This window comes from Heteronotia binoei, chromosome 14 (genome assembly GCF_032191835.1).
Source record: "Heteronotia binoei isolate CCM8104 ecotype False Entrance Well chromosome 14, APGP_CSIRO_Hbin_v1, whole genome shotgun sequence".
In the NCBI taxonomy this organism is placed as follows: domain Eukaryota; kingdom Metazoa; phylum Chordata; class Lepidosauria; order Squamata; family Gekkonidae; genus Heteronotia; species Heteronotia binoei.
Window position 1 is genome coordinate 69,065,154 of NC_083236.1, and position 11,522 is coordinate 69,076,675.

Sequence of the window (11,522 nt, forward strand, 5' to 3'; positions counted from 1 at the left end):
GCTGACGGGGTGGCGGGGCGGGGCTTCCAGAGCCACACAATATGTGTGAAAGAGCCACATGTGGCTCCGGAGCTGCAGTTTGGCCAGCCCTGGTGTGATGGGTCTTGTACAGTATTGTTGTTCAGGGTGAGATGCTGGGCCTGGAGCCTCACAAGGGCCAGCCAGCACAGGGGTCCAGGGCCCATCTCCAGGAAGTGACATCTTGTCCTTCGGGCCCACCTGCATGACTTCGTGATCTCCTTTTTATTACCTGAGGCTTTTCTGTGAGCCAAGAAGATTTCTTCTTAATCTTAGGACAATAAACTGCTTTGCCGGTCCTTGCCTCTAATATACACAACGAAGAAAACTATAGGAGTGCATCATATAGCCCAGGGGTGTCAAACATGCAGTTTGGGGGCCGAATCAGGCCCCCAGAGGGCTCCTATCAGGCCCCTGAGCAACTGCTTGTCATCTACTTCCTTCTCCCTCTCTCTCGCTTCCTTCTGCATCACAGCTTGCTTTGCCTAGCTTGCTCAATCGCACAGCAGAGCTACAGAACAAAACCTTTATTTTCTCCATTGGCTGAGGCTCCTCCCTTGGGGAGGAAGGGGGGAGGAATAGCTTGCTTTGCCAAGCTCTCTCAGTTGCACAGCAGAGCTACTGAGCTAAGCCTCTCTTCCTTCACTTGGCTGAGGCTCCCCCCCCCCCCTTCCAGTCCCCTGCGGAAGGAAGGAAAGAGCCAGAGCTTCCTTGGATCCATGGGAGAAATACATAGAAAGCATCTTTAAAACCAACGAGTGCTAACATTTTAAGCATGTTTTAAGTTTTTAAAAATATATATATTTGTGTTTGTCTGTGTCCTTTATCAAGTTTCTATCTCTGCTGCCTAATCTTAAAATAGGGACACACATGGCCCAGCGTGACATGGCTCAGCCCAACCCAACATGGCCCGGCCCAACAACGTCTCATAGCAAATGAGTTTGACACCCCTGATATAGCCCATTCTAAAACCAGTAAAACATCAAGTTATGTACTGTCTATGGCCATGTATACTTTTATATACACATACATGTATATATGTACTACCCAGCCGTACTTTATAATGTGCATGTGTGTGCGTGGGTGTGTGCGTTTGCGCGTGCGTGTGTGTGTGTGTGTGTAGACAAGCACAGTATTAAAGGATGGCTGTCGTCCTGGGCAGTACAAATGCCCTGTTTCTTTCTGCGCTTGACACATTTTAGTAGTCAGAGGAGCCCAGTTAGTTTGCTTAGGAAACCTCTGAAGACCCAAAAGGAAAAGTCCATTTAAAATTGTGATTTAAAATCCCACAAATGTGCCCAGAGAGGTAATTCTGAACAGGATCCTTTTTGATTTTTTTTTCCCTTTCCTCCATTGAAGTGTCCGGTTCTTGAGCAGGGGTGGCCAAACTGTGGCGTGGGAGCCACGTGTTGCTCTTTCACACATATTGCGTGGCTCTCGAAGCCTCCACCAGCCGGTGGTTTGGAGAATGCATTTAAAGTTGATTTCTTTCCACCTCTCCCTCCCTGTCTTGTGGCTCTCAAACATTCTGACATTTATTCATGTGGCTCTGACATTAAGCAAGTTTGGCCACCCCTGTCCTTGAGTCTTTCAGACGGTCAGCAGTCCAGTCATATCTAGTCCTTAACTTTTGCGCAGAGCGTGGCACGTTTGCTTTCTAAATAAATAATAAACGGTTTTGGGCGGCATCTGGAATAGCAGCCGGGGAGGGGCGTGTTTTGTCGCTTGTGCCGCTGCTGCCAGAGTTGGCCCAGGTGGGTTTGCATTTTTATCAGGTTCCAAAATTTTGCTGTCCTTGATGTGGCCTTTTTATTTCAGCTCATCCTATTGCAATGTCCCAGGCGACCCCCCCACCCCACCCCGGCTTTTCTGTCTGCTGGTGGGGACTGACTTAGCTGAGCAGAGCTGAGCTGCCCCGAGCGTCAGGCGACTGGCGACTGGCACTTAACCTGGATTCCTTCGGCGTTCGCTGTTAGGCCCGGCTGGCATCCCTGAGCCTATCCCTGGGTTGTTTAACTGTTGCCAAGATGATAGCTTTCCATGGAGCATCAGTTAACTGTGCCTCATTCCTGAGGCTGATGCATCTTCCAAGAAGGTGCAGAGCCCTAATTAGCACTTGAGGAGTACTGACAACTATGAGACTGAGAGCGATGGAAAATCCCCAGTTCTAATCTCACCTTTGCTGGGAATGCCAGTGGGTGGCCTTACTCCAGTCGCCCACAGTCTGCTGTCTGCAAGGGTTTCAGAGCGAATGCGCATGAAGCTTTTTGGACATGTGACAGTGCTGCTCAGATCACATGACCTGTCTTCCCCCCCCCCCTTCTGCTCTGTCCCAGGTCCTCGCGACAGGAAGCTCGGCGGCGGAAGGCTGGCCTCACCCAAGCAAGACCGCCAGCGAGGCCCCAATCCCAAGCCCTCCCCTGCTCAGGCCGACAAGTGAGTTTTGCTCCCAGTTCTCGTGGCTGGCTGCTCCTTGGCTCCTTCACCTCGTTTTCCTCTTGCAGGCTCTTTGAAAGGGACTCCCCACCCCGGCAGCGGCCGATAGCGATCTGACTTGGCTGGGAATCTCCCGGCACGGCCCTGCTTGGAAGGCAGGACAGGCTTTCCTGGTTCTGGGGGTGGCTGAATTCCTTCCCCCGTATATGTGCCAGTTATGCTCACGGGCAAGGCTGCGGGTGGGTGGAGCTTTGCACCCTTTCAGGGGACTCCGGCAGCGGGCATGAGGATTCCGCTGGGCATTTGCAGTTTGCATGGACAGAACTGACGACTGCCTTTAGCTCCCACTGCTTCTGAAGTCCAGGAAAGAGCAACTAGAATGATTCAGGGGTTGGAACACTTTCCCTATGAAGAAAGGTTAAAACACTTGGGGCTCTTTAGCTTGGAGAAACGTCGACTGTGGGGTGACATGATAGAGGTTTACAAGTTTATGCATGGGATGGAGAAAGTAGAGAAAGAAGTCCTTTTCTCCCTTTCTCACAATACAAGAACCCGTGGGCGCTCCATGAAATTGCTGAGCAGTCGGGTTAGAACAGATAAAAGGAAGTCTTTCTTCACCCAAAGGGTGATTAACATGTGGAATTCACTGCCACAGGAGGTGGTGGCGGCTGCAAGCATAGCCAGTTTCAAGAGGGGATTGGATCAACATCTGGAGCAGAGGTCCATCAGTGGCTATTAGCCACAGCTTATCGTTGGAACTCTCTGTCTGGGGCAAGTGATGCTCTGCATCCTTGGTGCTTGGGGGACAGCAGTGGGAGGGCTTCTAGTGTCCTGGCACCACTGATGGACCACCTGATGGCACCTGGGGTTTTTTTTGGCCACTGTGTGACACAGAGTGTTGGACTGGAGGGGCCATGGGTCTGTTCCAACATGGCTTCTCCTATGTTCTTATGTCTGGGGCCGTGATGCTCTGTATTCTTGGTGCTTGGGGGGCACAGTGGGAAGGGCTTCTAATGTTCTGGCCCCACTGATGGACCTCCTGATGGCACCTGGGTTTTTTGGCCACTGTTGGACTGGATGGGCCATTGGCCTGATCCAACATGGCTTCTCTTATGTTCTTCTGGGAAGGCCAACGCCATGCTGGGAATTATTAGGAAGGGAATTGAAAACAAATCAGCCAGTATCATAAGGCCCCTCTATAAATTGATGATGCGGTCTCATTTGGAGTACTGTGTGCAGTTCTGGTCGCTGCACCTCAAAAAGGATATTATAGCATTGGAGAAAGTCCAGAAAAGGGCAACTAGACTTTCCCTATGAAGAAAGGTTGAAACGTTTGGGACTCTTTAGCTTGGAGAAACGCCGACTGTGGGGTGACATGATAGAGGTTTACAAGATAATGCATGGGATGGAGAAAGTAGAGAAAGAAGTACTTTTCTCCCTTTCTCACAATACAAGAACTCGTGGGCATTAGATGAAATTGCTGAGCAGACAGGTTAATACGGATAAAAGGAAGTCCTTCTTCACCCAAAGGGTGATTCACATGTGGAACTCACTGCCACAGGAGGTGGTGGCGGCTACAAGCATAGCCACCTTCAAGAGGGGTATGTGTATATATATATGTATATATATATATATAATTTTTTATATATATAATTTTTATATATATAATTTTTTTTGCCACTGTGTGACACAGAGTGTTGGACTGGATGGGCCATTGGCCTGATCCAACAGGGCTTCAGACAAAATCTCCCTAGCTGCTGAGGGTCTTGGGGGGGATGTTCTCACATCCTGCTGCTGCAGAACAGACACTGACTTCTTGGCCAAACGGCTGCTGTGCCTCCGTGGGTGGCATCGGGGCCTGATGCCTCTCCGTGACTCACAGGGAATCGCCCCCAGGCAGCCGTTGCACAACGCCAGTCCTGTCTGAAGGCATGAAGCAACCCCAGCAAAGACGGGGCAGGCGAGCGAACCCTTCTCGCTTGCTTTCTGGCTTGGGTGTGACGTCACGGGGCATCAGCTGGAAGGCAGAGGTTTCCTCTGTACAGACGTTGCAGGGGGCAGTCCTTCTGGGGAAGGAAGGATGAGCGTGGGTCTTTGTAGACCTGAATCTCACGCACACACGCGCGTGGCTAGTCCATCTGCTATAGATTTTCTGCTCTTTTTCTGTGTGTGTTCTCCTTTCTGCCTCCGACAAAGGGTTCTGTAAAATTGGGAAAGCTCGCATTCTAACGCTAGCCTAAATTAACCCAGTGGACCAGTTTAATTGCTTTAATTATCCTTCCACGAAACGCCAAGCATCAGCTAGGTGAATGCCGTGATGAAGTTACTGCCCTTCCTTTCACTCACATCCTTGTTCCCGAGGCCTTTTGAGTCTCTCCTTTCGCTGTCCACGCTCAGGTCCTTCTCTGCTGCTTTTTACTGGGGTGGCTGTGCTTGCAGTGTAGCATCCCGAAGGTCAGACGCACACATTTTCCCATAATAGGCTTCCTTTACATTTTGTTCTGCCGAGGTCACCTGTCACTTGCCAAGCAAGCCTTCTTCCTGAAATCTCTGGCTTCTCAAAAGCATCGCACTTGCCAAAGGATATTCGAACCTGATCCTCAGACAGAACCACGGTTTTTAGAACCACGATTTCTAATCTGGCAATTTACTGGCAATATTTTGTCAAAGGCTTTCGCAGCCAGAATCCCTTGGCTGTTGTAGATTTTCCGGGTTGTATGGCCATGATCTGTGTGGCCATTGTGAGACCTGACATTTCACCAGCAACTGTGTCTGGCATCCTCAGAGATGTAACCCAGAAAACCTGAGTTCTCTCTGGGTCAAATTGAGAAGAAGATGGTAGGCAGGTAATTTATTCAGAAAGCTGGAGTTTCTACTCAGAAAACTGGAGTATCCCACCTGCCTGAGTAGATATAAATTACATGCCTACCAGGATATTCTAACCTGATCCTCAGACAGAACCACGATTTTCAGAACCACGATTTCTAATCTGGCAATTTACTGGCAATATTTTGTTGAAGGCTTTCACAGCCAGAATCCCTTGGCTGTTGTAGATTTTCCGGGTTGTATAGCCATGATCTGTGTGGCCATTGTGAGACCTGACATTTCGCCAGCATCTGTGTCTGGCATCCTCAGAGATGTAACCCAGAAAACCTGAGTTCTCTCTGGGTCAAATTGAGAAGAAGTTGGTAGGCAGGTAATTTAGTCAGAAAACTGGAGTTTCTACTCAGAAAACTGGAGTATCCCACCTGCCTGAGTAGATATAAATTACATGCCTACCAGCTTCTTCTCAATTTGACCCAGAGAGGACTCCAGTTTTCTGGGTTACACTTCTGAGGATTATAGTCTTGCTGGCCAAACGTCAGCTCTGACAATGCCAAGACCACGGCCAAACAGCCTGGATAATCTACAACGGCCAAATTACTGCAATATTATTCAGGTTTTTGCAGAACTGACAAAGTTCGGACTTCATTCTATTTCGCTTGAGCGGTTTCTCAACACTGGTTGGGAGCGGATTTTTGTTTCCTCGCTTCTTTGGAAAGAGGATTTGTTCACAGCGGAATGTGTCGAACACCAGGGTTCCTACCGCAGTCGGGCATTTCAGTTTGCAGAAGAGAGGGGCACAAGATTTCTGCCAGCTTTCCCCTCCTGCTGCAGGCTTCCATGTTGCCCAGAAAGGGGGCTCAGTGGACCCCGACACAAGGAGAAAATAGCAGAGTTGCTCCGCAGGTGCTTGGAAACCTGAAACTTTTGTCTCGAAACTTAACTTGGGGACATCAACCTGCTGTTTGAAAATGAAAATTGCAGGGCAGGGGGAGACTCCTGTTGGGATCGCACAGTTCTTAGAATAAATGCTGTGCTTGTAAGTGTTGATTTCCTCACAGCAGGCCTCAGATTCAGCAGGAGCTCACAGGAGCACAGCTTCTGAGCCTTTCTGAGGGTTCCCCCTCCTCCTCCCCACCTACCTTGTCCATTGAATAGGAGGTGCAGCTGCATAGCAATCGCTGGATTAGGAGAGCTGGCAGCCAGCCAGCCACCAGGGGCTTTGCCACACTCCCAGCAGCCCTCATTAACCCCTGGAGAAGCCCGCACCACCCTTTCTCCACTTCTTCTGTGATTTTGGGAGGCGGGTGGCTTGCTGGCCTTGCTGGGAGGGCCAAGGAGAGCCCCAGGTGAGCGAGGCCTGCTTGGACTGCCTGGATCTCTAACTAGCCCAAGCAGGCCTCTCTCGCATGGGGCTCTCTTTTCTTGCGTTGGGTTGCTTTTGGCTGGGGGGGGCAGCATATGCTAATGAGCTCCACCACCTAGTTTTCTACAAAACGACCCCTGCCTCACAGCAAAGGCAGGAGTCAGAATTAGGGGAGGGGGCCCATGGCTCAGCGGTGGAGTGCCCGTTTCCTGCTGCTTCCCAGGCCCCAAACCATCAGCAGCTCTGCTGTCCCCGACCCCTCCTCGCCGAATTTAGGAGCGGCCTCCTCCTCTTCCAGCCCTTCTGCATCTCACCACTGTGTGCTTTTCTCCCCACCCTAGGAAGCGTCCGCTGTCTCCCCAGTCCAAGAGCTCCAGCAAAGTCACAAGCATCCCAGGCAAGGGGGTGGATCCCGCCCCACCGGCGGCTCCCGCGAAATCGGGCAAGTCCAGCACATTATCCCGGCGGGAGGAACTCCTGAAGCAGCTGAAGGCCGTGGAAGACGCCATCGCCCGCAAGCGGGCCAAGATCCCCGGGAAAGCATAGCCCGCCACCTCGGCTGGCCCCGGATTAGAAGACTGCTCTCTGTGTTTTTATAAATAGCGTACAAGCAGCCACTTCGGATTCTGCAGTTCTGGGTTCTTTTTTTATTTTCTTTTGGCTGTGCTCCTTTTTAAAACATGAAATTGGGGGCGGCGGGGGGGTGGAACGGAAAAAAGAAGAGAAGTTTGTCAGCTACAACCCCCTTTTCCCTCCCCTGTGGATCTGAGGCAGCTCCCTCTGGCTTCCTTTCCAACCGGCACCGTGGCAGAGGCAACCGGCCGGTCCTCTTCGTGTTCTCCCCCCCCACCCCACTCGGTCGTCAGGCACAGCAGACTCCGAACAGCAGCCCTGCCCGGTGCCGCAGCCCCCCCCCTCCTCTCTGCTAGCTACGAGCCGTGTCCCTTAGTTAGCTCTGCTGTCTGTGGGATGTCTTCAGCCATGCACCTCTGCATACCATGAAAGGAGAAAGCTGAAAACCACCATCGCCTTCTGGAAATGGACGCCGCCCCCCCCCCCAACAAGTTGTCTTTCTGCCTACCCCACCACCACCTCATCCTCACCAGGAACTAAATCGATTTACATAGATCTCCTTGCAACGGAAGTCTGGTTGGAAGATCCCCCCCTGTGTCTTTTATTTTAAACAAAAAGATTGTTTTAGTTGATTCAAGAAGAAAAGGCAAAGGTCTTGTCAGGATGCGTGTCTAATAAGGAGGGCCATTTTTTTGGAGGGGTTTCACTGAAAATAAAATATTTTGATAAACAGTTCCTCCTCTTTGGCCTGTTCTGTTCCAGTCCCCAAGCTCCGCCTTGCGGTATCTGATCAGGTCCACGTTTTACTGTATGGACTTCAGCCCTTCCTGGGAGTTTACAAATCACAGAATTGTAGGGTTGGAAGGGGCCCATAGAGACCATCTAGCCCAACCCCCTGCTCAACGCTGGATCAGCCTCGAGTGTTCTTGGCAAGAGTTCATCCAGCCATTGACGAGCAGGCAGAGGGAGCTCCGCACATACTTCTTCACCCAAAGGGTGATTAAAATGTGGAATTCACTGCCACAGGAGGTGGTGGCGGCCACAAGTATAGCCACCTTCAAGAAGGGTTTAGATAAACATATGGAGCACAGGTCCATCAGTGGCTATTAGCCACAGTGTATGTATATAAAAATTTTTGCCACTGTGTGACACAGAGTGTTGGACTTGATGGGCCGTTGGCCTGATCCAACATGGCTTCTCTTACATACACACACCCCCAGCAGCCGATTCCACTGCTGAACTCTGACTTTAAAACAAAGAAATCTTAATACCTAGCCCAGGCGTTGCCTAATGTAAGAGCCACACAAAATAAATGGCAGATGTTTGAGAGCCGCAGGAGGGAGGGAAGGAAGGAACTTTTAAATGCATTTTCCAAATGCTTGAAAAATAGATCTAAAGAGAGAAAGGCCTTCTCCAAGCCAGCCAATGGGGCAGTGAGGGATTCAAGAGCCACACAATATGTGTGGAAGTGCCACGTGTGGCTCCGGAGCCACAGTTTGGCCACCCCTGACCCGGCCGGTACCTTTCTGCCTGTAATATAAGCCCATCATTATGAGTCCATCTTCTGTGGAAAATCTTTCTGCCTCTGTAGGTGAACGGAATATGCAAAATAAGATGCATTTGTACTTCTGCACCTAAAAAGTGGGATGTGGCGGGGAGGAGCCAGAAAACGAGATAAATCGTCTGTTCGGACATGTTTCTGTACCAGCCAAAAAGCTGAAAACGTCTCTCTCCCTAGCTGTTCAGAAGCTGAGGCGCGCCGGCGTTTTCTGCAGGCCTCCAGATTTTGCACGAAAGACTCTGCGCAGCTGTTTGCTCCGTGGCTTTTGTTTTTCAGTTGTTCTACACACCGAAAACGCTCTAGGATCTGCGGTAAAACTTTATGGTACCGTAGAGTTTTTAGCGCAAGTCCTAGAGCATCCACGGAGTGATGACATAATTTCCGGGTGACATCATCACGCCTCTTGCAAATCAAGCACAATTCTGCTTGTATAAACGAGAGTCTTCGGGGCATCTGGAAATTCTTACTGCCCTTGCTGGTGAGGCGGTGCACCCGCAACTGTGTCTTGGATGCCCGCAAAACTGGTGTTGAAATTTAAAGGAGGAAGAAACGGGGGTGAGGGGCAAAGGCAGGTACCTAATTCGGGCTCTTCTGTTCAGAAAGTCAGACTGCTCGCGGGGGTGAGATTCTCTTGGAGGGACGGAGCGTCGATTCCAGCAGATGCCGCGGCTTCCCAGGTGATGGGCAGTTTTTTTAATCAGCCTACGAGGACAGCTGTTCCTGTCTCTTAGGGCAGACGGCTCTAAGCTCAAGGGTTAGCCTCCAGGCTGCTCCCAGACGCTTTTGGTGGCAAGGCAGTGGCACTTTAAAAGACCACGAAGCAGCCAAAATCCCAGCAGGGTGGCCTCGTCTGTTTTCCAGGGCACCTTTACCTTTGTAACAAACGACTACTGCTTTCTGTCCTTTTTTCTGCGTGGCGTTGCTTCTCTGCTTCCGAGGGGACAGAGCTCCTGCTGGCTTTGTCCTGCGGTGCAGTAGTCTTGCCTGGTCCAAAACACCAGTGGTCCTGCCCAGCGGCTCGCAGGGTGTAAAGGGCAAGCGCTCTGCTCCCTTGAAAGGTCCTGCTTGAGGACCTGCGTTTTGGGTTCTCCAAAACAGCAAGCGTATTAATGGAGCCACCGCTTATAGTGGAACAGATCCAAGCCCCTACAACGTGTCATTTTGTGCGTGATATACAGGTGTTCTTTTGTACCGGGAAAAACCAGCAACACTAACAGAGGCATATTTCTTGCAAGCATAGACATTTTCAAGAGGGGATTGGATAAACATATGGAGCAGACATCCATCAGTGGCTATTAGCCACAGCATATTGATGGAACTCTGTCTAGGGCAGTGATGCTCTGTATTCGTGGCGCTTGGTGGGGGCACAGAGGGAGGGCTTCTAGTGTCCTGGCCCCACTGGTGGACCTCCTGATGGCACCTGGGTTTTTTTGGCCACTGTGTGACAGAGTGTTGGACTGGATGGGCCTTTGGCCTGATCCAACATGGCTTCTCTTATGAGATACAGAGTGTTGGACTAGATGGGCCATTGGCCTGATCCAACATGGCTTCTCTTATGTTCTTAGGTCTGGGGCAGTGATGCTCTGTATTCTTGGTGCTTGGTTACTGTAACTCATCTGTAACTTGAGGGGACTGGTGACTTGTCATCCTAAAACAGCAGTCTCCGACCTTTTTGGCACCAGGGACCGGTTTTGTGGAAGACATTTTTTCCACAGGCTGGGTGCACTTTATTTCTATTGGTTTGGTGTGGTGGTTAAGTGTGCAGACTCTTTATCTGGGAGAACCAGGTGTGATTCCCCACTCCTCCACTTGCAGCTGCTAGAATGGCCTTGGGTCTCTCAGCCCCACCCACCTCACAGGGAGTTTGTTGTGGGGGAGAAAGGGGAAGGAGATTGTGAGTCCCTCTGAGACTCTGAAATTCAGAGTGGAGGGAAGGATATGGAGCAGATGGTAGAACAGACAGTGGCTCAGTGGCAGAGCATCTGCTTGTTAAGCAGAAGGTCCCAGGTTCAATCCCTGGCATCTCCAACTAAAAAGGGTCCAGGCAAATAGATGTGAAAAACCTCAGCTTGAGACCCTGGAGAGCCGCTGCCAGTCTGAGTAGACAAGACTGACTTTGATGGACCGAGGAGGGTCTGTTTCAGTAGAAGGCAGCTTCATATGTTCTGCTATTAGGGGAGGGCCAGTGGCTCAGTGGTAGAGCATCTGCTTGGCATGCAGAAGGTCCCGGGTTCAATCCCTGGCATCTCCAACTAAAAAGGGTCCAGGCAAGTTGGTGTGAAAAACCTCAGCTTAAGACCCTGGAGAGCCGCTGCCAGTCTGAGTAAACAAGACTGACTTGGATGGACCGAGGGTCTGATTTAATAGAAGGCAGCTTCATATCTTCATATATATAAATCCAGTGTCGTCTTATTATTACTACATTGTAATATATAATGAAATAATTATATAACTCACAAACCAGTACCTGTCCACGGCCCCAGGGGTTGGTGACCCCTGTCCTAAAAGACAGAAAGGGTTGCAGTTTAAAAAAAAAATCTGTATTCTGCAATGCAGCACCAGCTGCAAATCTTTGTGTTCTGCTGGTGACTTTAACTTTTGGCAAGAGCAAGGATCTAAATCTCTCTGCTAGAAGGTTACAGAGGGCAACTAGCAGTTCCTTAAGGCAGGGCTCCCCAACCCCTGTGCCATGTACCGGTACCGTCCGTGGTCTATTAGCAACTGGACTGTGAGCTGTATCATTAT

At 50.5% G+C, this 11,522-nt stretch overlaps 1 protein-coding gene and 1 non-coding gene across 2 annotated transcripts in view; both read left to right on the forward strand.

Annotated features, from left to right (window-relative positions):
- The window catches only part of ZC3H18 (zinc finger CCCH-type containing 18), a 90,070-nt gene extending 82,122 nt beyond the window's left edge, over positions 1 to 7,948 (forward strand). Inside the window, exons 18-19 of the mRNA XM_060253915.1 lie at positions 2,355 to 2,454; positions 6,985 to 7,948. Of these exons, the coding sequence (XP_060109898.1) occupies positions 2,355 to 2,454; positions 6,985 to 7,189 (305 nt within the window). The 3' untranslated portion in view covers positions 7,190 to 7,948. The remainder of the gene's footprint in view (positions 1 to 2,354; positions 2,455 to 6,984) is intronic.
- A 2,787-nt stretch (positions 7,949 to 10,735) lies between these two features.
- Positions 10,736 to 10,805, forward strand: TRNAN-GUU (transfer RNA asparagine (anticodon GUU)). Its single transcript has one exon. It is a non-coding gene; the product is annotated as a tRNA-Asn (tRNA).
- Positions 10,806 to 11,522: the final 717 nt, after the last annotated feature.